A 26,252-nucleotide genomic window follows, 5' to 3' on the forward strand; every position below is an offset into this window, starting at 1 on the left:
CAGGAAGCGAGGGGGCCGCTCCCCATAATGACTGACGCTCCGGGGAAGCTATGGCAACGCAGGCCCGGCGTCACGTGAGCGAGGGCGCCGGCTTGTTTTGCTACGTGGAAGGCGGAAGGGCTTTGGCGCATGCGCGTGCTGGGTTGGGGTGGGGGCAGGGGAGCGTGCCGTCGGCGTCCCTGCCTGGCGATCTGCCTTATCCGGGTTCCCCGTCGCTTCTCTCATGGCGGTCGGTGTCCTGCGGGGCTTCGGCTGCAGCAGCTGCGACTAGAGGAAGGGGGAGCGGGAGGGAGGAGGAAAGGGAGCGCGCCGGTCGTGAGCCGTGGCGGGGGCCGGAGCAGCAACGGCGTCGGGGGCGGCGTCGGCGATGAGTTGGTTCAACGCCTCTCAGCTCTCGACCTTCGCCAAGCAGGCTCTGTCTCAGGCGCAGAAGTCCATCGACCGGGTGCTGGACATCCAGGCCGAGGAGGAGGAGGAGGAGGAAGGCGGCGAAGCGGCGCAGGGCGGAAGCGCCCCGGCCCGACCGGGAGAGGCGGGTAGGTGGAGCCGCGGGGAGGGAGGTCTCGCCTCAGACCCCGCAGCCCTTCAGACGAGGCGGGCGGCTGAGGGAATCGCCGACCATCGCCACCCCGCCTCGTCCGCAGCCGCCCGTGGTTGTGGTCAAGCGAGGAGAGCCTCTGCACCGGCCCTGACTGGCGTGGCCAGCCCTTTTCCTCGCCCCGGGGGTTATTTGGTTTTATTTTCTCCTCCACCCCGCTCCCAAACCACCCTCCGGCAGCGATTCTCAACCTGTGAGCCCCCAGATGTTGTTGGACTACAACGCCCATCATCCCTGACCACTGGTCATGTTGGCAAGGAATGATGGGAGTTGTAGTCCAACAACATCTGGGGACTCACAGGTTGAGAAACACTGCCTGGTGCTTTTCAGAGGCTTTGGCTAAGATTCAGGGATGGGGCGGGAATTATTGGGTTGTGTGTGTATGTAGGTTATATTGTGATTTTATGTTGTGAGCCGCCCTGAGATGATCTGGTACAAATAATCAGTGCTCCCCCGCCCCTAACAAAATGTTTAGGGGTACTCTCATTTTCTCTCAAGAAAAAAAACATTTTATAGTTCGAATTGGGAAAAATAAATACAGTAAATGAACAAAAGTACAAAGAATCACAAAATGTTTAGGGGTATGCGTACCACCAGAAAAAAGCACTGCAAATTATTATTATTATTATTATTATTATTATTATTGCCCTCCAGTGCATGTTCGCTTTTTTGAGTAAGCTCCACCAGATTGCAATGGCACTTTCTGCATAAGTGTGAGTGGGACGGTGCTGCAAGTTGTCCTCCATAAAACAATATTTCCTGTTTTTCCAATATGCTTGCATATGCATATAATCTATAAATTTTCCTTTGTAAGTAACAGACATAGTAGTGGCATAAAATAAAAAGATACGACCTCACATTGTTGCATCTATACATGCCCATCTTCTCAGTCTTGGTTCCACTCTCCCACTTCTCTCTTGACCTGGTAATTGCCTCATTCAGTTTTCTTTTGATACACTCATTTTTATTTTTAAAAAGCTCCTCTTTCTTAGTTACATGCTTCCATTCCTTCCTTCACATAACTTCAAGTTATGAAGTTGTTTCTTGACCTGCCCCACCTCAAGGGATCAGGACAAATAGGGTAAATAACAACACAGATGGTTGTTGTCTTGTTGGGCTGTGTATGTGATAAAGGGGAGCCTTGCGTCAGTTTAAGTTTATTGGTTAGTTTTTCTAATACTGTAAGGCTGTTTCCCATACACATATATCAAGTAGAATAGAAACATTGCCACCCAACCCCAACCCCACTCACCATGGCCCCCTCCACCTCTTTCTCCCTTTTCTTCCTAATGTAACACGAATGTCTCAACAAATGGAACTGATTCGTAGAAAATGTAACTTGAAAAAAAGAGACATTGCTCATACTTTTGTAAACCAAGAAATCATTAATTAAAAATATGTTAAAAAACAAAAAGACGGTTGTTCTGTATTTGCATTGTGGTATAATTGGCCCTGTTCATGGCTGCGCTGGTCTTATCTTCTACTTAAGATCATACATAGCTACTCTGTGTTATTATAGCCATTATGGTGTACAGTAACTAGTCCCAGGGGAGCTTTGGAAATGTTTTTCTCAAACAGCGGCTTCCATACCACGTGGCAAAGCTTGAAATGGGTTAAAATATTGACTGTCTATGGTGAAAAACCCTACTAATTTTAGTCATCAGATATTGATTAAATTTAATGCTGTGATCTTTAGAATGAAAACTTTATAATCAGATTCTGGTGCGCCCCTCTTCCCACAGGGACATCTGGGACCCTTTCTTCAATTCACAAACCACTGTTGCTTCCTTAGTGTATCTGTACTAATTTCTTGGCACCTAACTAGACAGTAGTTGCTATCAGCCACCTCCATTCGCATCTCCCAAGTAACATTTGGCAAAATAAATAATGGACATGTCATTGTTTCTAGCATTTCCCACTCTTGTTTGTTGCCTGCTGCTTACATGAGGGTGATCATTAATCATGAAGGGTCTTTGTGCATTTTATTTTACTGGTAGGGTATGTGAGAATGTGAGCTAGCAGTAGTCACAGGTATCCTATAAATGGTAGCAAGGCCTTCAGTTTCATTTTTCTTTTGCATATTTTACCTGACACTGTCACATCTTCCTTTCCAAAAGCACAATACTATCCTCTCAATGAGCATATGGTTACCCTTCAGCTGCCCACCATGCCAGACTTCCACACATCATCTCCTGCCTAGAGTCTCTATGGTATAGAACAACCTTGCACAACCTGGTGCTCTCTAGGTATTTTGGGCTATAACTCCTATCAGCTTTGACCATTGGACATGCTGGCTGGGGATTACGGACTTCTCCAAAACATCTGGAGGGCACCAGGTTGGGGGTGGCTGCCGTATGATTTCTGAAAGAAGAGTCATTGACATCATTTCTGCACTGTTGTGTTAGTCTGAAATCAAGGGTGTTTTTGTCTGTGGCTTATTTATAAAATATTTCAAATAAATAAATAAGCCACATTTTAGAACAAAGACCTCACAAGGAGGTTTCTGTCACATAAATATAGAATCGTAATATGTAATAATAATATAAAAAGGAACATGCCTTTCTCTGGCAGTCCATTCTATTACACTGTTTATGTTCTCTCGGAGTGTTTTACACAAGCATTTTACCAGCCCTCATTCTGAGTGATAAAGAATTATTGTGCCTGTTTCAGTATGTTTGTGCATGGTGTTGCCACTTTAGCAATTGTTGGTCTTGGATTCATATTATCAGTTCTTGCTCTTTCCTCTCCCTTCCTCACACTCTTATTTGCACACTTCCTTATGTATTTACTTTATAATTTGACTTGTGTGCTGTTTCCTCCTTGCGTCATTTTTTCCTGTTGATTATCTGAAAAGCCTTTCATTTCAACACTTACTCTAGGTAAAGGCATCCATGTAGATACAGATGCCGACCTAGGCCCCTTTGGGAGAAAGGGCGGGATATGAATCTAATAAAATGATGGCTAAAATCCAGAGCACCACATGGCTAATTCTATGCGCTCAGCAGGGCTGTTTTCAAAAGTTGTTTTAATGCAATATTGGGAGGACATTGGAGAATAGCTGTTTAATTAAAAAACAACAACTAAAAAAGTGCTGCTTGGTTGTAATCTCTATCTTTTTAGCATATTGGGTGATCAAATGTAAACCATTGCCCAGACTTATTGAACACCACACAACTAACTCTTGTTTGTATTAATCCCACAGCTGAGATTTATTCCTATACTTATGTTTCAGGAATATTATCCAACATATACAGTGGGGGCGGGGGGGGGGAGCCCTGTTGTACACTCTAGATCTGCACTAGAGCTTCCCGTGGTCAGGTATGGGTACATTTTGCTCATGCAACACCAAAAAAAGTATTGGTGCCAAGTATGAGCACCAATTGTATGAAAACAGCATACAACTTTAGCTGTCAGCTATCAAGAAATCAGTGTGGTTTTGTTTATAGTGCCGAATTTTGAGCCATTATCTAAATCATGACAGGTTATTCATTGAGGGGAGATTGTGTCCAACCCCAAGGAACCATTCTTCCTTGTGTGGAGACAATGTTGGATAAGTAGGTCATAGCTGCACCAAAGATGTTTCAGGAAAGGATGTAATATCAATGTGTGTTTATGCAGAAAAAAGTGAAATTGGGGCTAATGACACTTCACTATTTGTGAAATCTGTACAATGGATTTAACTTCTGAAATTTGATTTTCCTTTTCCTCTCGTTGTTTTAGGAACAACTTCTCTTACGAGCGGAGGATGGGATACTTCTACCTGGGGAGCCAGTGCAGATACAGAATCTCAAAGTCAGCCAATATCATCTCCTACAGCCATCACCAAGCCTGTTAGGAGGACTGTGGTAGATGAATCAGAAAACTTCTTCAGTGCCTTTCTCCCATTAACGGATGTTCAGAGCATACAGCAAAGTCCAGTGGTGTCTAAGCCACCCACCAAATCGCAGCGACCCAAAGAAGAAGTAAAAAGCACACTAGAAGAATCTCTGCATGCTGACCTGCCAGAAACAGAAGGAAAAGATTTCTCTGTAATTTCACCTGTGGAACTGGGAAACTTCAGTAATTCCCAGGAGAAGTTAGAAGAAGGTAATTCAGTACGTGATATCGATGGCAAGCATAATGAAGATCAGCATGAGGAAAACAACACTAAAGATGCGGATCAAGAAGCATCTGCTCAGAATCTCAAGGTAGCAGAAGCCACTGCTATTGTGAAAGTAAGTTCAGGAAGTGAAGAACCTCGTCATATGCCTGACATCTCCACACAACCTCTGCCTGCAGAGACAAAAAGTATAGGTTTGGAAACTAAAGAGCGAAAAAGTGAGGATCGGCAAAGCAATACGCCTTCACCTCCAATTAGCACTTTCTCCTCAGGGACGTCGACAACTAGTGACATTGAAGTTTTGGACCACGAAAGTGTGATAAGTGAAAGTTCTGTAAGCTCAAGGCAAGAGGCTGCCGATTCGAAAGCTAGTCTTCACCTGATGCAAACTTCTTTTCAGCTTTTATCAGCATCTGCTTGCACAGAATATAATCGCCTTGATGACTTTCAAAAATTGACTGAGAGCTGCTGCTCCTCTGATGCTTTTGAAAGGATAGACTCATTCAGCATGCAGTCTTTAGACAGTCGGAGTGTGAGTGAAATAAATTCAGACGATGAATTGTCAGGTAGGGGATGCGTTTCGGCATCTGTAACCCTCAGCCCTTCAACACTAAAATCTGAAGAGCCTGAACCTATAAAAAGCAAGTCTGACCAAATCTTAAGTGAAATTATTGCACTACCCACAGAAGAGACAGAAATGGAGGAAAGTGGGCGAAGTGCGACACCTGTAAACTCAGAGCAGCCAGACGTCTTGGCTGTTTCTGTGCAAACTGATGGACAGACTCAGAAAGAGGAGGTGGCAGTACATTGGCCCAGTGCTGAAAAGCTGTCAAGTGTAGAGTGTGAAAAAGAAGAGCTTTGCAAGGTAACCCCAGAACTGTCATTGTATACATCTTTCTGCTACCCTGTTGATATGGTTATTCCCTTTTTATGTTTGGGAGAAGAGGTGCAGTAAGATTATTCAGTCAGGTTGCTGAAGGCAGCATGGTTGCAGGCCTCTTTCTGTTTTGATGTCATGAAATTATCCTTTAAATAATAGTAATAATAATAATTTATACCCCGCCTGTTATGTGTGCCGGCGTGGTTGCTCGAGAGCAATCAGGCAAGACTCCCCGTTGGTCTTTTCAAGGCTTTATTATCTGTCCAAAACGTTCACAGTGCAGATTGACTCAATTCCATGTCTGCTCAGTCGCTAGCAGAATCTGGGAGTGGGCGGTCCTTAAACTTTCCCCAGCAGAGCAGTTTTTTGACCCCCATCCTACGCCTCCCCTCTTGGCGCGTAAGCCTCCTGCGCAGAGGGCGTGGGCAAAGGGGGACCTGCTTCCCCCCCCCCACTTTGCTCAGGTTCGGTGTTGCAGCTCTCCCTTGCATCTTCCGGGCCCTGCATCCCTTCCCCACTGGAGGCGTGGCTTCGCTCCTCCCCGGAGGACAAGCTGTTTCTCATGATGAGCTGTTTCTCATGATCTTTGGCGGCTCCCTGTAACCCAACTGCCCTTCCACCTCCTGCCTCTGAGCTGATGGCAGTTCCCTGACACGGCCCATCTGACTGGCTTCCAACAGGATTAAAAGCACAATAAAATATCAAATATTAAAAACTTCCCTAAACAGGGCTGCCTTCAGATGTCTTCTATAAGTCAGATAGTTGTTTATTTCCTTGACATCCGATGGGAGGGTGTTCCATAGGGCGAGTGCCACTACTGAGAAGGCCCTTTGCCTGGTTCCCTGTAACCTCACTTCTCGCAGGAAGGGAACTGCCAGAAGGCCCTCGGAGCTGGACCTCAGTGTCCGGGCTGAATGATGGGGGTGGAGACGCTCCTTAAGGTATACTGGGCCGAGGCCGTTTAGGGCTTTAAAGGTAGAGCTTGCTGATTGTGTGCATTTTTGTATATATCTGGTTACTCTAGTATGTATACAGTGTTTGGGAGGCTGAGGAGATGTGCATAAGGATTAATGATGCATGAATATCTTTCTAGTAAATCAACCAATTGGGAACCTGTGAATTAAATTGTAACGATCATAAATGGTACAATAGCTTCAGTTTCTTTCAAGTGCATTTAAAATCGAAGATGAATAATCTGTCCATCAAAACATTTCCATTGGAAATCAATATGGATCAATAGCCAGTGATCTCTGTCCACTTTCCACAACAGAAATCTTATTGTTCAGTGGGGTTTCTCCTTCCTCTGCTACCCCAGAGCCACTCCTACTGCACTCGCCCCCCCAAAAAAAATCTACTCCACCTGAGTTTCCTACATAATTTATTTTTATTACATTTATATCCAAAGAGCTTAAGATAATATGCATGGTCCTCTTCTGCATTCTGTTCTCACAACAACCCTCCCTGTGAGGTAGTTTAGGCTGAGAGAGTTAACCCAGAGTCACCCAGTAGGCTTCATGACTAGGAATTTGAACCTCAGTCTCTCCAGACCTTCTCCGGCACTCAACCACAATCCATCACCACATCTCTATGTACCATATTCAGTTGATTGTATCTTAACAGATCAGAACTTAAAATGAATTAGGACTGTGTAGGAAAGACTAAAAAGAGGCACAGCATCTATGACGTAAAATGTCTTTTGTTGCTTAAGAAAATACTTGAGTGGAACTTTGGGCATTGATTCTACGATTTTGCCCAAAGAGATCTATCTTTCAGCCATTTTACCAGTCTTCTCAGATTCTGTGTCTTGAATCTTCTACAGATTATTGATTCACTGACAGAAAAACTGGAAATGAGGGAAACTCGCCTGTTAAGTGTTAGTAAAGAGAAGGCACGCCTAGAAGAAGCTTGTGATAATCTTAATGAGTAAGTTTCAAATGACAACATTCATCCTGTGGCTCTTCACATCATGTGAAAACATTGTGAACCTTTTTTTTGTTTGATGAATGCATTTGGTTGGCCTTTTGTATAATGTAGCTTTTGTGTAATTTGAGCTACCATATTTTTCGCCCTATAGGACGCACCTTTTCCCCTTCAAAAATGAAGGGGAAATGTGTGTGCGTCCTATGGGGCGAATGCAGGCTGTTGCTGAAGCCTGGAGAGCGAGAGGGGTCGGTGCGCACCGACCCCTCTCGCTCTCCAGGCTTCAGGAAGCTATCCGCAAGCCTTGCAAGGCCGGCGGGAGGTCCCGCGGGCTCGCAAGGCTTGCAGGCAGCAGCCCGCAGCCCAAAAGCTCGGGGGACAGCGGGGAGGCGCAGCGCCGCCACCCCACTATTCCCCAACCTGATCGGAAGGCTGGCGGAGGGGAGAAGCAAGCTTGCTTCTCACCCCACCAGCCCCACAAGCTCGCAGGATAGCGGAGAGGCTGTTTTCCTATAGGGCGAAAAATACGGTAAATGGATTGTAGCAACCCATTTAAAAACTTGAAAGGGGTTGATAAATGTCAGTGACTGTATGGAATTTTAATTGATGATTAAGTAATGTAGCCACAAGGTGATTTTAATAAAGCCCCATCTTTTCCCCATGAGCTGCCTCAATAAGCATGCTTCTAGGACAGGCTTCCTCAAACTTGGCCCTCCAGATGTTTTGAGACTACAGTTCCCATGATCCCTGACCACTGGTCCTGCTAGCGAGGGATCATGGGAGTTTTAGGCCAAAAACATCTGGAGGGCCAAGTTTGGGGAAGCCTGTTTTAGGGGCTTGATAAGGGCTGTACTCCATAGTCATATAAGAAAAGCATGATGGGGAAAAGCTTGGTTATGTGAGGTCATGGTTATACGTTGTTGCATGAATGGAGCTCCTCAGATGCTAGTGCATTGTTAAGTGCTTTTGGGGTGGGGAGAGGAATACTGGAAAGCAAAACAGATTCCTGTGATGTCCATTGGTCTATTTATTCAGATAAAAAGTTGAAGGATTGAATTAGAGAAGTAACTCCTCCTTGCTTTTCTTGTTGCCTTGATCCCTCTCAGGAGAAAGAGGGTTTGCAGGTGTGAGTGGGGTGTGTGTGTACATTTGTATGAATAAATTCTGCTTCCCATTTGAAATGTTACACACAGTCATAATGATGGAAATGTTTTATGTTTAGTGAAATCATCAAGATGAAAGAAGAGAACAGTAGCATTTCATCTCTTAAAGAGGAGTTTGCTCAGCGAATAGCAGATGCAGAGAAAAAGGTTCAGCTAGCATGCAAAGAGAGAGATACAGCAAAAAAGGTAACACTCCTATGTATGAATTATATTTTATTTTTATATAGTGTTACTTTTGGATTGTTGTGAATCAAACCATAAGGTCTGGTCTTGTAAATTTGCAAGGAATCAAAACAGATTTTGCTAGGAAGAAAGCCTGTCACTAATGTGTAACATTTTAAACCAAAAAGTTTTTTGGGTGGGGTCATGTTACATGTTGAAAGCTATATTCTCAGCTTTCAGATCTCCTTAGAACTTTTGATTTCATAGAATCATAGAATCATAGAGTTGGAAGAGACCACAAGGGCCATCGAGTCCAACCCCCTGCCAAGCAGGAAACACCATCAGAGCACTCCTGACATATGGTTGTCAAGCCTCTGCTTAAAGACCTCCAAAGAAGGAGACTCCACCACACTCCTTGGCAGCAAATTCCACTATCGAACAGCTCTTACTGTCAGGAAGTTCTTCCTAATGTTTAGGTGGAATCTTTTTTCTTGTAGTTTGGAACCATTGCTCCGTGTCCGCTTCTCTGGAGCAGCAGAAAACAACCTTTCTCCCTCCTCTATGTGACATCCATTTAAATATTTGAACATGGCTATCATATCACCCCTTAACCTCCTCTTCTCCAGGCTAAACATGCCCAGCTCCCTTAGCCGTTCTTCATAAGGCATCGTTTCAAGGCCTTTGACCATTTTGGTTGCCCTCCTCTGGACACGTTCCAGTTTGTCAGTGTCCTTCTTGAACTTGAACTGTGGTGCCCAGAACTGGACACAGTACTCCAGTATTTCACATAAAAGCAGTACTTCCAGGTATTTCACATAAAAGCAGTACTTAAAGTATAAAGGTAATGTGATGGGGAAGGATGACAACGGCTGATCTTGTAATTTTAAAAATGTATTAGCTTTTAGACTAGCTTCATGCTAAAAATCATGAGATGCACAGATTGTTAATGATTAACAGCTATGATTGTCATTATGAGGTAGGCCCCACCTAGTGTGAAGTAAACATTTTTAAAAGTCACAGTCAAAATGTATAAATGGTACAATAATTATTTGTGTTTCTTTAGGAAGTAAAGATTCTCAAAGAAGATCTAGCAACTAGATTGAACAGTAATGAAACCGCTGAAATACTAAAGGAGAAAGATGAACAAATTAAAGGATTAATGGAGGAAGGTGGGTATTAGTTTCTTAAAAACAGTTCCTGGAAAACTAGCTACATATGTTACTTCAAATGTCTGGTCACTTTAAATTTATTCTAGAAGAAATACTTTTCGACTACAGCCCTTACTGGCAAGGGAAGAATAGATTCCCCCTTCAAACCTATCTTTTCAACAAGCAATTTAGGGTGTGAAAATTTTAATGGCTTAAGAAAGGGTAAATCTAGGTGTGTGTAACCCTCCAAAAAGGTGGAATAGCAAGGCTTTAGGCCTGAGTTACACAAACCAGTTGATGTGCATCTTAGACCTTGACAGCTGCTTCTGAGGTACAGTCCTACCTTGGTTCCCGAACAGAATCCGTTCTGGAAGTCCATTCGACTTCTGAAAACAAAGGCGCAGCTTCCAGTTGGCTGCAGGAGCTTCCTGCACTCAATCGGAAGCTGTGTTGGACGTTCGGGTTTCAAAAAACGTTCGCAAACTGGAACACTCACTTCTGGGTTTGTGGTGTTCGGGAGCCAAAACGTTTGAGTCACAAAGCGTTCGAGAACCAAGGTACAACTGTACAATGTTAACCCTAGGCTCAGTTGCAACTAAATTTTACTATCATGTTGTTTCTACAAGAGTAATGTTAAAAGGAGAAGCAAGCTTCAATCGTATATTCAGAGAATGTCTGTATCGTTGCCTACTTGAGGCTGGCCTAGCCTAGTGAGACAAACATGACCAGGAAGGAGCAACGGTGAACCTCTGGTTCAGCAGGCCATTCCCCCTACCCTCCTCCTTTGTGGGTGGGAGGACTTCAGCAACGTTTAGTTTCACTTTCAAAACAGGCCAAACTCAGAAGTTTAAACGGATCATAGGGTTAAGTTACAATCACTGGTCTGGATGACATAACATGCTAGAATTCAGGGAAACTCAGACGTGAATGCCAAAGTCTTCCTGGCTTCATGACTAGCTAAATCATGGTTTAGCATGATGTGTGAATGCTGCTTATGTGTGCTCTAGAGCATTTGTGGTAGCTTTGGATCCTGCCAATTTTAATATTTATTTTACACAAGGTTTGGTACACTACACCTGTTACCTTTTCATAGGCACCCAGTTGGCTTCTGTGAAACAGAATGGAGACATAGGGACATAGGGACACAGGATGATCCATTAGGGCTCTTAATGTGTTTTCTGACTATTAGATTAGATAGCAAACACCTCTGCAGATACTGTTGGATTTTTCTTTGCTCATAATGTTTATTTAGGCAAAGGAATAAACTGAGATACCTGCAAATCTTTGGCTAAAAACTTTTAGTATCTCTTATAAATGTATATAATTTTTTTTAAAAAATTGTCCAGTAGTAAGTTCTTGGTATAAGCTTTTGTGTGCATGCACACTTCTTCAGAGACTTAGTTGCTCTCTAAGGTGCTACCGGACAATTTTTAAATATATATATATATTTCAACTGCGGCAAACCAACACTGCTACATATCTGAATTTATAAATATATGTTACTTCAAGGTTGATGCATAGGGTTTGGGTCTTTAGTCTTACCTGATTATATGTACCCCAGTTCACATGCCAGGGAAATTATATACATCGCTTCAAGTCATTTTTATGATTATAGTCCTCATTTGTGATTAAGCTGGTTTACATGCCCATTTACAGCCTATTTGCCCAAATAATTGGAAGTTAAAGAATCAGAATGTGAAGAGTCATAGTCCTATGTTAAATATGCATTGATCCCCGTTCACCAGATCTATCTTTCTTTTCAGGGGAAAAGCTTTCAAAACAACAGTTGCAAAATTCTAACATCATTAAGAAGCTAAGGGCAAAGGAAAAGGAAAGAGAAAAAACAAATACAAAGCAGAATAAAAAGATTATGGAATTAGAAGAAGAGTTACAGCATTTGAAACAGGTTGGGTAAATTTTTAGACATGGCATTGGAAGGGTTTGCATGCCTTTTATCTATGTGTCAATTCACTTATTATTTTTTAAAATGTGTAACCTGCCTCTTAAGAATCAAGGAGGCTTCCAACAGGATTTTTTTTTAACCCAGTAAAATATAAAGCCATAGTGGCCAAAGAGCAGCCATATTATTTTCAGAATTCTCTCCAAAAATGGAAAAAAAAAAGAATAGCTCTGAATCTTATTGTGAAAGCCTGTCAACAGCCTTGTGGTAAAAGCTCTGCTTCTTGCAGCGGATTTAGCAGATGTAGTGAGGGCACATGGAGTTGGGACTGTTCCATAGAGCATAGTTTACCATGTTTCCCTCATGGGAAGAAGCAGTATTGGGTATATAAATAAATCTCTTTAAGGGTGAGAACCAGCCCCTTGAATTGTGCCTGGAGGAAAACTGATAGCTGTTGCTGGTTTTATTGCTCCTTCTATCTGCTCTTCTAGTTATTCAGTGGTTTCATTTTTTTATTTTTTATTTTGCATTCTTGGAAGCTTTAACTGAAAGGCTGCTTAAAATTTTTTAAATGAATAAATAGAACCAGTTGAATGTGTACTATGAAGAGGCAGAAATTTTGCATTAGTTGAAGCTTTTTTGACAATGGGTGCTAATTACGACGGCTAAGGCAGCGTGCAGGGATGCAGGTGGCGCTGTGGTCTAAACCACAGAGCCTAGGGCTTGCCGATCAGAAGGTTGACAGTTCGAATCCCCGCGACAGGGTTACGTTGCTCGGTCCCTGCTCCTGCCCACCTAGCAGTTTGAAAGCACGTCAAAGTGCAAGTAGATGAATAGGTACCGCTCTGGTGGGAAGGTAAATGGCGCTTCCGTGTGCTGCTTTGGTTCGCCAGAAGTGGCTTAGTCATGCTGGCCACATGACCTGGAAGCTGTAAGCCAGCTCCCTCGGCCAATAAAGCGAGATGAGCGCCGCAACCCCAGAGTTGTTCGTGACTGGACCTAAGGTCAGGGGTCCCTTTACCTTTACCTTTAAGGCAGCGTGCATCTGAATACCAGTTGCTGAGGTCATGAGTAGGCAAGTGCCATCACGCTCAAGTCCTGAAGTGGGCTTCATATGGACATCTGCTTGGCCAATGAGAGAACAGAATTCTCGACTAGATGGGCCTTTTGCCTGATCTAACAAGGTTCTTATGACAATAAACACACATGAAAATTTCATGGGACTGTATCCTATTTTAGCTTTGCACTAGTGAAAGCACCACTGCTAGTGCAAGGCAGGGCCACCATTTTCATCAATCTTCCTCTCACTAACTACAGCCCTCTGTGTCGTATCACACATTGTTCCAGAGGGCCCCCAACCCTTAGAATACACTTTTGGGGTTCACAGAAGGCTGCACTGAGTAAGAGCGGTCAGCAAAACGCAGGGGTCCTGCCTTGCACCAGCAGAGGTTCTTGTATTATTGCAAAGCCACTACTGAATACAACCCATGGACCAGAAATAGACTGATTCATCCATTCTTAACTGCATTGTGCAGTTTGGTAGCAAAGTCCACCAACTTCAACACAGTCACTGCAAATGTGTGCCCATTTCAGATGCCAAAAAAGTGTAAAGGCGCAGACACACACAATTAGGTTTAACCTTCTTTGTTAGCATAATGATATTTTCTGTAAAACTTCTGAATGATTTTCCTTTATTGCTTATATTTTTCCTTAGTCTAGCTTTCAATAAAGGTAGCAGCTGTTTTCTGTGCAGAGTGATTTTTAAAGCTCTGTAATGAGAAGTTAAGCAATAGGTTGTGATGCCTTTTCATTGTAACAGGTGTTGGATGGCAAAGAAGAAGTTGAAAAGCAGCACAGGGAGAGCATCAAGCAGCTAAGCAGTGTGGTTGAACGGCAAGAGAAGGATATTACCAGACTCCAGACGGATCTTGAGGAGCTTGAAGAGAAGAACCGAAGTGTGCAGGCAGCTCTTGATAGTGCATACAAGTAAGGCAATGTCCATAAAAATGGAGATGGACAGATATTTGTTGTGCCTAGAAGACAACATTCTCTTTTAGATTTCCCCAGTATTTGCAATACTGTGCATTTTGTTTTCCTGTTGGATTTTAAAATACATAAACATAGGATGGTGTTCGACTAAGTTTTACTCAAGAGTAGACTTATTAAAAAGAATGGATTTAGTCATGTCCATCCATTTCAATGCATACCTGTGTTTAAAATGCATATTTTTTCACAGGGAACTTGCAGATCTTCACAGAGCCAATGCTGCGAAAGACTGTGAGGCGCAAGAAGCAGCACTAAGCCATGAACTGAAAGTGAAGGAGCAGCTGGGCTTAGCTCTAGAGAAGGCCCAAGAGGAGGCTCGCCAGCAACAAGAGGCTTTAGCAATTCAGGTCAGTGTTGGGGACAACTAAAGTTTGCAAGTGTTTTTCTTTTGCCAGTTGTGTATGTTGTAATGCTTACATGTCATAGCAGTGCAGCCTGAAAACCACGTTAAGTGATTCCCAGAAAAATCTAATTCAACATGTACTTGGCATAATTACAAGTAGGAATGAATGAAGCAGAAGGACATGCTTTAAAATTACATAGAAAGCCATTGAATTGCTGCAAATCCTAAGGGCGGAAATTAAAAGGGTATTAGCTTACTTCTCATTTATCATTACTAAGGCACTAGATTTGAAGTGCCATATTTTTCGCTCTATAAGACACACCTGACCATAAGATGCACCTAGCTTTTAGAGGAGGAAAACAAGAAAAAAAAAATTCTGAATAAAATGTTGTTGAAAAGTTTTTTTGCGGCTATCCCTAAAGCCAGAACAGCAAGAGGGATTGCTGCACAGCTCTCCCTCTTGCTGTTCTTGCTTCAGCGATAGCTGCGTAGCCTGCATTCGCTCCATAAGATGCACACACATTTCCCCTTTTTAGGAGGGAAAAGGTGCATCTTATAGAGTGAAAAATACGGTATTTGAAACAGGATGCACTTGCTCTTTGTGCTGTAGCTACAGCATAGTGGTAAAGTAATGATGATGACTCCTTAAGCAACCTAATGGTGTTCTGGGTATGATAGTCAGAATGCCAACTGGTGTTGATACATGATAAAATGCCAGTGGAGTGTTAGATCTGCGTATTCAATTCGGCATACTGTATTTGTATCCCTGTGTTGCAGGTGACAGACTTGAGAGTGGCCCTGCAACGTGCAGAACAACAAACGGCTAGAAAGGAGGATTATTTGCGCCAGGAAATTAGTGAACTTCAGCAGGTACTCTGGCAGATTGTTCTCTGAGATCTGTCTCTTTTTTGCCTCTACAAATGCTAGGAAAAAAATGTTTTCTAATTCATGAACGGTTGACTGTTGATCCTCCTTCCAGTGATCCATAACAGGAAATTTTAAAAGGGAGCACATGGCTACTTTTAATTTGGGCAGAGAGTTAGAAACAGGCATGCTCTACTGAACATTCAAGATTTATCAATCAGTTTGGACTTCTTGGATTTCCAGTTTCAATAACAAGCAGTGTATGACTACTGTATTTAGCAAAGCAACAAATATCTGTGGTTTGGACTTGTGCAGAGCCTTGATAGTATTGCCAGTGGCCAGCAGGTGGGGCTCAGTCCCATAGATAACGCCTTGCTCCTTCTGATAACTAGGAGAAGCAATTGTGCAAAATAAGCAAAATAGGTAGATGTTCAATTGTATATTGTAGTTGAGCAGCAAATTCCAGCTTTTCATTGTGCAGTTAAATGATTTGTGGCACAGCAAATGGTATACTGCTTAAAGCTTCTGCTGTCTGTAATACCGTACTGCTTACTTGCTAACTTTTTTTTGCAGTACATTAACGAAAACTTTTCAGTAAACGGAGGATGTGGCACAATACTGTATTTGCCTGAATAGGGATAAGGCTTCAGATGGTTCTGTTCATGGTATTTTAGGGCTTAAAGTAGTGCTTACCCAATTTATAATTTCAGAGACTTCAGGAAGCAGAGACTCGCAACCAGGAGCTGAGTCAAAGTGTTACATCTGCTACAAGGCCCCTGCTCCGACAGATAGAAAACCTGCAAGCAACCTTGGGAGCACAGACCTTGTCATGGGAGAAGTTAGAGAAGAATCTCTCTGATAGGCTTGGTAAGGCAAAAGTTGTTGGTCAGTGGATTTTTTTGCGGGGGAGGGGACGAGTCTCAAGAACTTCCATGCATAGCACAAAATTAATGGAAATGAATGGGAACTCATGATTATGCAGGCACACACACAGAGAGAGAATAGGAGATACAGGCATGTTTCTGGGATCTGTGTTCTGATGGTGCATCTAACGATTTCCCAGGGATCTGCAAAAGACTATGACCAGAAAACACTAAAGCACAGTTCCATGTGGTTCTGATTTTGCTTCTCTGGTTACAGCTTCTTCTGCTCCCAACCCAAGTGGGTGGAAAACTAGTCTGACTAGGTACCAGTGATCTCGTGTACAGGCTCAGTTTATTCCTCACCCCTCCTCAATCTTCCTTAGAAGGGGAAAACAACCCAGGCAGTGATCCTGTCAGTGTCTAAAAGGAACCATCTCTGTCTTAAATCCATAGTCCCTTGCATGTGACATACCTAAGGGCCATGTTCGATATATACAATGTGATAATAGCTTTGGGGGAGAGGTCATAAAGTTATCAGAGGCTACACTCCCCTCCTAAGAACACAAGAAGAGCCTGATGAATCAGACTGATGGCCTATCTAGTCCAGCATTCTCACAGTGGCCAACCAGAAGCCTGTGGGAAAGCAGCAAGCGGAACATGAGCACAAGAACGTTCTCTCCTCCTGTGGTTTCTAGCATCTAGTATTCAGAAGCATAGCTGTCTCCAACTCTGGAGGCAGAACATAGCCATCCATCATGGCTAGTATCCATTGATAGCCGTCTCCTCCATAAATTTGTAAATTCTAACTAGTAATGTTCTCTTACTGTTAGGGGAATCTCAGACTGCCTTGGCAGCACAGGCTGAAAGAGAACGCGCTGCTACAGAGGAACTTCTTGCCAATAAAATCCAGCTTTCTGCCACTGAGTCACAAAATAGCCTCCTAAGGCAAGAAAATACCCGCCTTCAAGCACAACTCGAGACAGAGAAAGCCAGGCTTAAGAAACTAGAAAATGAAAACAATCGGTAAGTTGCTTCTAAAGTTTACAACAGTTTCTTCTGAAAGCGTACAACATAGTACAAAATAGCTAGGTGGCGTGTAATGAACAATGCTACTTTAAAAATTTAATACTTCTTTAACACTATATTTTATTCTATTTTTTTGTGCCACTTGTATGGCCGCTCAGTAATAGTCTTCTTAGGGTCTCAGATGCTTTAAGGATACATGCATTCTATTGGGAGCATTTTTCCTAATGCCGTAGAAAGCAGAAAGAGTGACAACTTATACTGCAGGCATGGGAAACCTGTGGCTTGCCGGATGTCCTTGGACTTGCAGCCGCCATTAGCCGCAGCCAGATTGGCCAAGCACAATGTATATTGTTCTCTTAAGAATGGTTACATTTGTTGTGTGAGTGCTGCTACCAGCATAGTGTGTTTACCAATAAAACCATCTCACCAGCAGTGCAGATAATACAGGTTACTTGGTGATCCCATGTGCAACCAAACTGGCATGCTGGAGTTCATATGGGCCTGTTTTCCTTTTTGCAAGTTCTGTATAATCTTGACTGCCAGACACAATACAGTGATATCTCGGTTCTCGAATGAAATCCATTCTGAAAGCCCATTTGGTTTCTGAAATGTTCAAAAACCGAGGCGCAGCTTCCCATTGGTTGCAAGAGCTTCTTGCACTCAGTGGGAGCTGCGCCGCACGTTTGGGTTCCGAAAAACATTTGAAAATGGAAGCATTTACTTCTGGGTTTTTGGTGTTCGAGAACCAAAACATATGACAACTGAGGAGTTTGAGAACCGAGGTTCCACTGTAGTAAATCTCTCATGCTACTTCAGTGCATTTATTGCATTTTATTTTTTAAAGATTTTTTTATTGAAATAAGTACAAACAAAGCTATACAATAAAAATAGTAGAAGTACAAAAACAGTATGTTTATAATAAGATCCCCCCTCCTATTTACTGAGATTGTACATGTGTTTTCTTGCTCTTGGTGCAGGTATGAAGTCGAGCTGGAAAACCTTAAAGAAGAGTATGTGAAAACTGTTGGAGAGGCAAAGAAGGAAAAGGTTTTGTTATATTCTTTGATAATAACATTGCTTTAGCAAATTAGGCTTCTCAGTGAATAAATACATCTTTTTTTGTTTTCTGCAGACACTGTTAGCTACTCAGCTGGAAATGGAGAAAATGAAAGTTGAGCAGGAAAAGAAGAAAGCAATTTTTGTACAAGAAACTGCAAGAGAAAAGGTGCTTGTTCATGTTAACCACTTTCCATAGTTCTTGGAGACAAAGCAAGCCTTAAATGAGCACACAAAGCAGCCGTCAGGCAAGATGGTAGCTTTCTGGGATCTCCAATTCTGTGTTTCACTCTTGATATGGCCATACACTATATACAATATAAATTCTGGTTTAGTTGTCTGTAATAACAACACAACTGTTGTTGTTGTTATTTGTATACTACCCTTCATCTAAAGGTCCCAGGGTGGTTCACAATAGAAATTGTCATGGCAGTGGGCCACAACCTCTTATTTTGTGGGCTTTATACTTCCTTCTGGGACCTTATGTCACACTGCCCTGAACCTTCCCTTTCCCTTGGGTTTCCCATTGGCCTTCAATCCTGAGAATATTCCCTCATTTTAGTTCGCTCTTGGACACCTTTGGGGATGCTCCATTTGTTTGTACTTAACTTGAGGATACTGAAGAAGTCTTTATGTTATATATACAATGTAAATTCCTACACTGACAAAAAATAGCAAGCATGCTGCTCTTTCATCAGCAGTGTGTCCGATGCTAACATGACATTAGGGTTTCATTCTGCTCTGTGTGATTACTAAATGAAGTTACTTTGTTTCAAATAATCAGCAAGTTCTGTAGATGATGTGACTTTGGAAGTTGAAGGAGCAGAGTAAGCAGTGCTATCAAGTCCATTTTGTTACTTAATTTATTAAAGTTACAAGTGAATTGCATAACAGGAGATCTTGTGTTTGTCATGTTTTCGTCATCTTCTTAGTGAGTATTTCAGAGTAGGTAAATTCTTTGCACTAATATATATATAATATATATATATATATATATATATATATATAGTTATTCTCTTTGGATATTGTACATTTTCTCTTAGGAGCGTAAATTATACACTTCTTCAACAATGGAAACTGTCTCAAGCACTCCAACTCTGTCACGCTCAAGCTCAATAAGTGGGGTTGATATGGCAGGACTCCAGGCATCCTTTGTATCCCAGGTATCGTTCCATGTATCATTTGACCTTTATTTGCTCCTTCAGTGTCTTTTTTTATTAATATCATTGTGCTGTCTTAATTGTTTTCTTGAATCCAGCAAAACCTCACTGCTAAAATGAGAGCAGGTAGTTTGAAGTAGTTTCACCAGTTCATGTGACGCTATAGGGCAACACATAGGTGAAAATATATGCTGGTAATTAGAAAATGAGCTTGCTTCTCTTTGCCTTTGTGGTACATTTTGGCTCTCATGAGGAAATTCCACTTTGGACGAAACCTGACTAGAGCTTAACTGACAGGTCTTGGGTATAGCCTTTTATCAATATCAGAATATCAGAAGATGAAATGATTTAAATGTGGTATTTTTCTTTCTGGAACATTACTTCTACAAACCACTGAATATATATATTTGCTAACAAAAATTGCAAAGACCATTTTTTAAATATATACATGAAATGCTTTCCAAACAGTTCAGTCCTCACAGCAACCCTGTGATGGTGATTAGGATGCTAAATATTGAATGGACAGAGGTTATCACATGAACTTCATGGCTGAGCAGGGTTTTGAATCCACTTCTCCTTGATCCACCATACCAAACTGGCTGTCTTCATTTGTTTTTGCAAGCGCTGTTTAAACATAAAAAAGTTAACATTCTAGTGTCAATCTTGAACGTTGTATCATTCTTTAGGTACAAAATAATAACTTGCATGCTGTTAAGTATTCAATTCCATGGGTGTATCACAATTTTTATTGCAGGATGACCAACATGATCATTCCTTTGGTTCAGTGTCTACAAGTGGGAACAATTTATACGACGCAATGAGAATGGGGGCAGGCTCAAGCATTATTGAAAACCTACAGTCACAATTGAAATTGCGAGAGGGTGAGATTTCTCACCTACAGGTAACCTGTGTTGACCTGTGTGTTTAAACATAAGTAGGAATAGGTGTTCCATATGTGTGATATACATACTTGATAGACAGATGTGATCAGTTCATTTTTATGGGCTTGTTTTGTCAGAGTTCAGTCTTCAGCCTAACACATCCAGTATTGTCAGTCCGGATCCCCCCAGAGCAAATTCTAGAGGGTTCCCCAACCTCCAAAAATGTCCATTTTGGGAGCATATCGGGGCTTGCAGTAGGATGAGAGGAGCCCAGAAAAGTCTTGTGTGACCACAGACACTTTGATTGCTGTTGAACAAATTATAGAAATGGTTCAGAAACATTTTAGTGGGGAGTTACAACACGTGGCGCAGTGAGAAAAATACAGTGCAGTGTTTCTCTCCATCTGCTGTGAAATACTGCAGTAACTTGTAGGAAGTAACTACTGTAGGAGGTTAGCTAACATAATAGGTGTTCGTAAGTTCTTCCATTTCTCAGGCTCATGAGCTGCTGTAATACCTTCCAGTTAGCAGAGGGACTAGCGCAGTTTCAATTCTCTTATTTTGTCCTCTGAATGCAAATCCTTGTGTATTGATGCTACATCAGAACAAGAGATGGAACTTTGTAATTTATTGTAGGCACACAATAAATGTATATGCCAGTTATAATTTAAAACCTTGTGTCGGTTTTGCTTTGTAGGAATGGTTTACCTTTATCCCTTCGTTTTATTTATTTATTTAAACAAATATCTTTATTTATTTTATTTTATACTTCACGCTCAAAGTGGCTGACAACAAAGAAATGGGTGCGTTTCAAACAAACACTACAAAACCAGTTTCACAATAATGTAGCAAAACAGCAACATAGCAACCATTTCATAACAACGTAACAAAACAATAGCAAGAATAATAACACAAAAAACACACAGTAGTATAAAATAAAGCAACATGCAGTATTCAATGGCAAAAATAATAAGGGTGCTTCACAGTTTTACCTTAGTCCTAGAAACATCTGTTCCATGATGTTGCTCACAGTCCCTCTTCTGCAGCAGCTTCTTATAAGGCTTTCAAGGGCAAGGGGTGGGGTAGCTGGAAACCCCACTTCCATGCATTATTCCTGTGAATACCAGAATACTCGTAATATGGGATATAAGCTTGCAAGCTTAACACTCCTGGTTACTTTTAATGGAAACAGAATTAGTAACTTGGTAGAATTTTAACTGTCAAATATTTGTTACCTTAGCTGGAAATCGGAAACCTTGAAAGAACTCGGTCGGTAATGGCAGAAGAGCTGGTAAAGCTGACAAATCAAAATGATGACTTAGAAGAAAAAGTGAAGGAGATTCCCAAGCTACGTGCACAGCTAAGGGTAGGTAGCTTGTTTCTACGATGAAATCTGAAATGTATTCAGCAGCCTCTGTAATTATGTCCCTGCTGTACGTGTAAAGTGAAATGCTTTATTACAAAGTACAGCGAAAAGCAGTGCTTGCATTCCTAAACATACTAATAAATAATTTTCACTGAACGCTACAAGAGTTACTTCTGAGTAAACCAGGTTAGGAACCTGCAGCTAATGCAAAATGCAGTTTCTAGGGTCCTTAATGGGACATGCAACTTTGCACATATTACACCAGTGTTGATTTTGACCTATAAAGGCTTATGTGACTCAGGATTCGAATACCACACAATGATCTTTTGAGGCCCTTCTCTATGTGCCTTCTATGAAGGAGGATGGCAATGCATGAATTGGCCTTTTTGGTGGCTTCCCATCTGCAGAATGCTCTCCCTGGTGTCGTCATTAACAGCTTTGGACACCAGGCTAAGGCTATCCTGTTTTACCAGGTTTTGGGTGGTTAATTTTGGATCATACCTTTGTATGATTCTTGCCTCTGTTGTGGTGCTCATCTTTTAGCAGGCTGGACTTTGATAGTACTGCTGGATGAACTTAGGGGAGCGGGTGAATGGACACTTCAATAAATTTTGTTTGCTTTATTTTGCTTCTTGCTAAAACTGATTTTAGCTTTTTCTGTATTTTATGTTGTTGAAAGTTGCCTTGAGACTTTTGTGTGTGTTTGTTAAGTGGCGAATAAATACAGTAATTATGTGTGGTTGATATTGTTTTGGCTACATAAAGATTGGAATTCAGAGAATTGACTTTTCTTTTAGTATATTCTATCTTGACATTCTAAAAGGTGCCTTAACAGCTTTTTTGTAAATGTGGAAAGCAAGTCATCAACTATTGGGCTGTGTTGTTTCAGGATTTGGATCAGAGGTACAATACCATTCTCCAGATGTACGGTGAGAAAGCAGAGGAAGCAGAAGAACTGAGGTTGGACCTTGAAGATGTGAAAAATATGTACAAGACTCAGATTGATGAACTTCTAAAACAAAGGCATAGTTAATTATTGCTGAGGTTGCAGCTTGCAAATGACGTTGCATTAAACTGTAGAAATGTTTATGTAAATGCAGATGAGTTGTAAAGAATTTGTACTATAGGATGATTATACTATAGAGGATTCGTATGTTGGCAAGAATGTTATGCTTTTGTGATGGCCAACTGTCATCAATTAAATTATTTGTTAATATTTAAATTTTTATATCCATAGCTGAATGTTAATTAAAAGGCAGACCATCTTGTTGTCAATATAGTAAGTTGCAAATTAGTTTGCATAATGCTGATCATTCAGCAGCAGGAGCTTTTTAATTGCAGTTGCCTCACGGGGATGTAGCTGAATAATTTCACTGACAGTTTTTCATGGATATCCTAATGCTGATTCGTTTCTATCAAAATTAATATTTGGCGGAAAAAATATATTGATTTTTAAAATATAAATACTGATAGCAAATAATTGCTATCTGAAATACAAGGCTTAGAATGCCTTTTAAGACTTTTTTAAAACAACCACCACCACCACCACCAATTAATATTTGGATTTATACTGTAGTGTCCTAACCAGGGTACTGGTGCCCACAAAGCGAGAGAACTGCCTTTGCAGCCAACAATATAGGGTGACATTTAAAGTCTCAAAATCGGTATTGTATGGTAATAGCAACCAAGCTCCCTCCTATACAATAGAAAACAATTCTACTGTTTCTTAAATGTTTGGCTGCATTCCAAAGCATAATCCACTGCCACATAGAAGTGGGCTGCCTAGCAGCTTCAATGGCTTTTAACTGTAGCAAAAGAAAAGAAGCAACATTTGCCTAAAAATCAGTAGTACTCTGGGGGATGAAAAGGAGCATGGTGTTTAAAAATTTACATGTTGAAATGGTTGCACCTCTTCCTGTCACAGCCTAATTCTCACCATGTGTGTGAGTGCACTTTATTTTCAGAAGTGAATAAACTTGTTCCAGATGTTTCAAATGAACTCCAGTAGTTTAGAAACTATCTTTAGAAGGTGTTTGACAGAACATAAAAAAAAAGGAATAGCATCTTGAGTTGCCTTCCCAACTATTTAGCCTAAGCGAGACAGAAAACTCCCTAGTATCAGCCACATTCATATTTACTTTGTATGACAGTTATAAAGGGCCATTTCTGTTAAACCGACCTTAGGCTGTTTAAATGTTCAGGAAAAAATGTGGCATTACTGCATTTCTTTAGGATTTAAAAAGGTTTCCTCACAGGAATTGGAATTTTCATAGCTGAATTTACATGAAATTTTTAGTGTGATAAATTTACACATCCTGTCATGTTGGTATACAAGACCTATTTTTCCTGAACCAATTATCTACAGAACTTTCATCAAGCATAAGGTGCGTGGAAATTCTAAGATTTTATTTGATACTTTGACATTGTATCAACCACTTACCCTTAATTGCTTACCTTTGGCCCATGTCTATTTGGAAATCATGTGCTATAATCTCCCGAGATCATACCACCATGTAATAGGAAATGGGAGTCTTATACTGTTGGTCTGCCTGAGGAAAGCTAGTGTGTCAGGGAGAGAGCTACTACTGTAGGCTTTCCCCTGACATATTAGGATTCTTCCTGATCCACTAATTTTCTGTGTGCAGGATTTCTTTTTCTGTTACTTGGCGGAAGATTTAATGAAGCAGTTCCTCACCTATATTCTGAACTGCTACATTATCAGGAGGATTGTATCGCTTTAATCTAATGATGGATATTTAAAGCCTGCAATAATCTTCCTGATAAGAGACTAAATTAAGGTCTAGTGTGAGAATTCTTTGATTCAAAAAGAGGTTTGCATAATAGTTGATACTTACACAAAACAAGCAAATGATGGCTGCTGACAGCAGAACTTACCAAGTGTTATTTTCCAAGAAGGCACTGCATTTTAGTACTTAAAGCCAATGCAAAATACAAATTGGAATGCTCCTGAAAACTCAATTTAAGACCCGAGAAACTTAAGTGCACGCTACTTTCATAATTTATATTTGGAATAAATTATCTCTGCATTTGAACTGGAGAATACAACCCCCGACTAGAACTTAGGTGTTTGCACTGGGAACGAAAAAGCTTAAGTCTTGCACCCAAAATTTTGCATCTTTTAGACCCCTTACTCACATGCTGCCTCTTCATGTTTAATGCAAGTATTGGTTATGTAGCCCATGTTCCACCATAAAACCTACAGACTTCCTTGTTCCTTTGCAGCCCTTTATCAATTTACCAACTAATGACAATTGGAAAGTGGGGAAAAATACTTTTTGCAAGTGAGGTCTGTGAAATTTAGGCTCTCAAACTCTTGAAACTCATATGCAGTTTTCAAAAGCAACCAGACACTGGACATTTGTTTGCTCAGGACTTCTGGAAGCGCACCTGTATATTTTCCCTCCCTAATCTGCCAACATGCAAGAACTCTGTAAGCAGACGTGTGTGACTGTATTCATGTAAGTGAGAGCAGTGGGCTTCACAATGTTGGTGTGGAAAGCAATACTGCAAGAGAGAATTCCCTAGTAGACTGCAGAAGGAGACCTTGGTTTCTCAATGCATTGCTAGGCCCTCTTAATACTTTGTGGGAGTAAGTTAAGATCTCTAGTTAATAACTGGAAGAACGGTGCCGGTGTGTGTGTGTGTGTGTATATATATATATATTAATTACAGTTGTTTAAATCTTCATTTCAGCTGTGTTAATATGGTTTGCCCTCTTAAGAATTGTTACATTTTAATAAAGGGCTGTAAAGTAGTTTAAATAAAGTATGTAGATGAATAATGTCACGGGAGTTAAGCTGTTAATGTAATGTAAATAATTTAAATATGTTTGACTCTTGGCCTGAGTAAAGTATTTGAGTTACCAGTGTTTTATATTTTTCTTAAATACAAAAATGCATCCTGATGGTTGAGATGTTGATAATAACAGCTTCCAAACAAAGAAGCAGTGGCAAAACGTAAAGTGAGTTCAACGCCTTGCGAGCCAATTTGCTGAGGGCTTCACCCAGCGGTGAGGATGTCATGTAATACGTGAACACAGGTTCGGCTATATTAGAGCCAGACCTTGTTGGCATCTGCCTATCTTGAGAGACAATGGAGTGCACCTCTGGGAGTGAAGTGAAACCACCGTGTTAGCAGCACCAAAGTGATCTTCCTGGGCTGCAAACCTGAGCAGTATGTATGGAGGTCCTGGGCTGCCCAGACACAAGGAGCAACCCCCCCCCCTCCAGTCTTGCTGATGTGATCCAAAGGAAAGCAAAGAAATATGTTTGGCACCTGCTTGGCTGCAGGAGTTGCCGGAAGCAAGGGCAATCGGCTGCCCTGTTCTCTTACAGCACGAGGGGAAGGCAGCGCCTCGCAATCGGCTGCCCTGGTCTCCCTCATGGTGAGGGAAGACAGCTCAGATCAGCAGCGTTATCAGCTGAGATTGTAGCACCCTGCTTGTGGTTAACGCTTAGCTGGAATGAAATATTCAACGCAGCAATAGAGAAATTAAAATAATAATTTATTTGTCAGACAAATAAATATGAGGCACAGTGGTATATGGTTACCAAGCTCTGGCCTGGCCTCCTGCCATTCTGGCCAGCACTTATATTTCCTTAATCCAGCCCCCTTGCTCCTCCTGTGGCTGCCTCTGTCCAATCAGCCTGGTTGAAATTCCTACTGGCTGTTTGCTAGAACCAATCACAAAAGATACACCCATTTCCTTCTGTCCTTTTATGGGAAACAAAAAGCTATATATTCTTCTATCTATAAA

At 41.4% G+C, this 26,252-nt stretch overlaps 1 protein-coding gene across 1 annotated transcript; it reads left to right on the top strand.

Annotated features, from left to right (window-relative positions):
• The first annotated feature begins 159 nt into the window (after positions 1-159).
• TMF1 (TATA element modulatory factor 1) lies at positions 160-25,358 on the top strand. The gene is made up of 18 exons (XM_079958604.1): positions 160-536; positions 4,319-5,562; positions 7,397-7,500; positions 8,720-8,846; positions 9,886-9,991; positions 11,734-11,876; positions 13,690-13,856; positions 14,107-14,263; positions 15,037-15,129; positions 15,834-15,990; positions 16,817-17,009; positions 17,990-18,059; positions 18,145-18,237; positions 19,112-19,231; positions 19,983-20,129; positions 21,350-21,475; positions 22,365-25,121; positions 25,169-25,358. The coding sequence occupies exons 1-17, from the start codon at positions 368-370 to the stop codon at positions 22,506-22,508; spliced, it is 3,360 nt and encodes a 1,119-aa protein (XP_079814730.1). The 5' UTR covers positions 160-367; the 3' UTR covers positions 22,509-25,121; positions 25,169-25,358.
• The last annotated feature ends 894 nt before the right edge of the window (positions 25,359-26,252 follow it).

The sequence above is a fragment of the Podarcis cretensis genome (assembly GCF_951804945.1).
Source record: "Podarcis cretensis genome assembly, chromosome: 2".
In the NCBI taxonomy this organism is placed as follows: domain Eukaryota; kingdom Metazoa; phylum Chordata; class Lepidosauria; order Squamata; family Lacertidae; genus Podarcis; species Podarcis cretensis.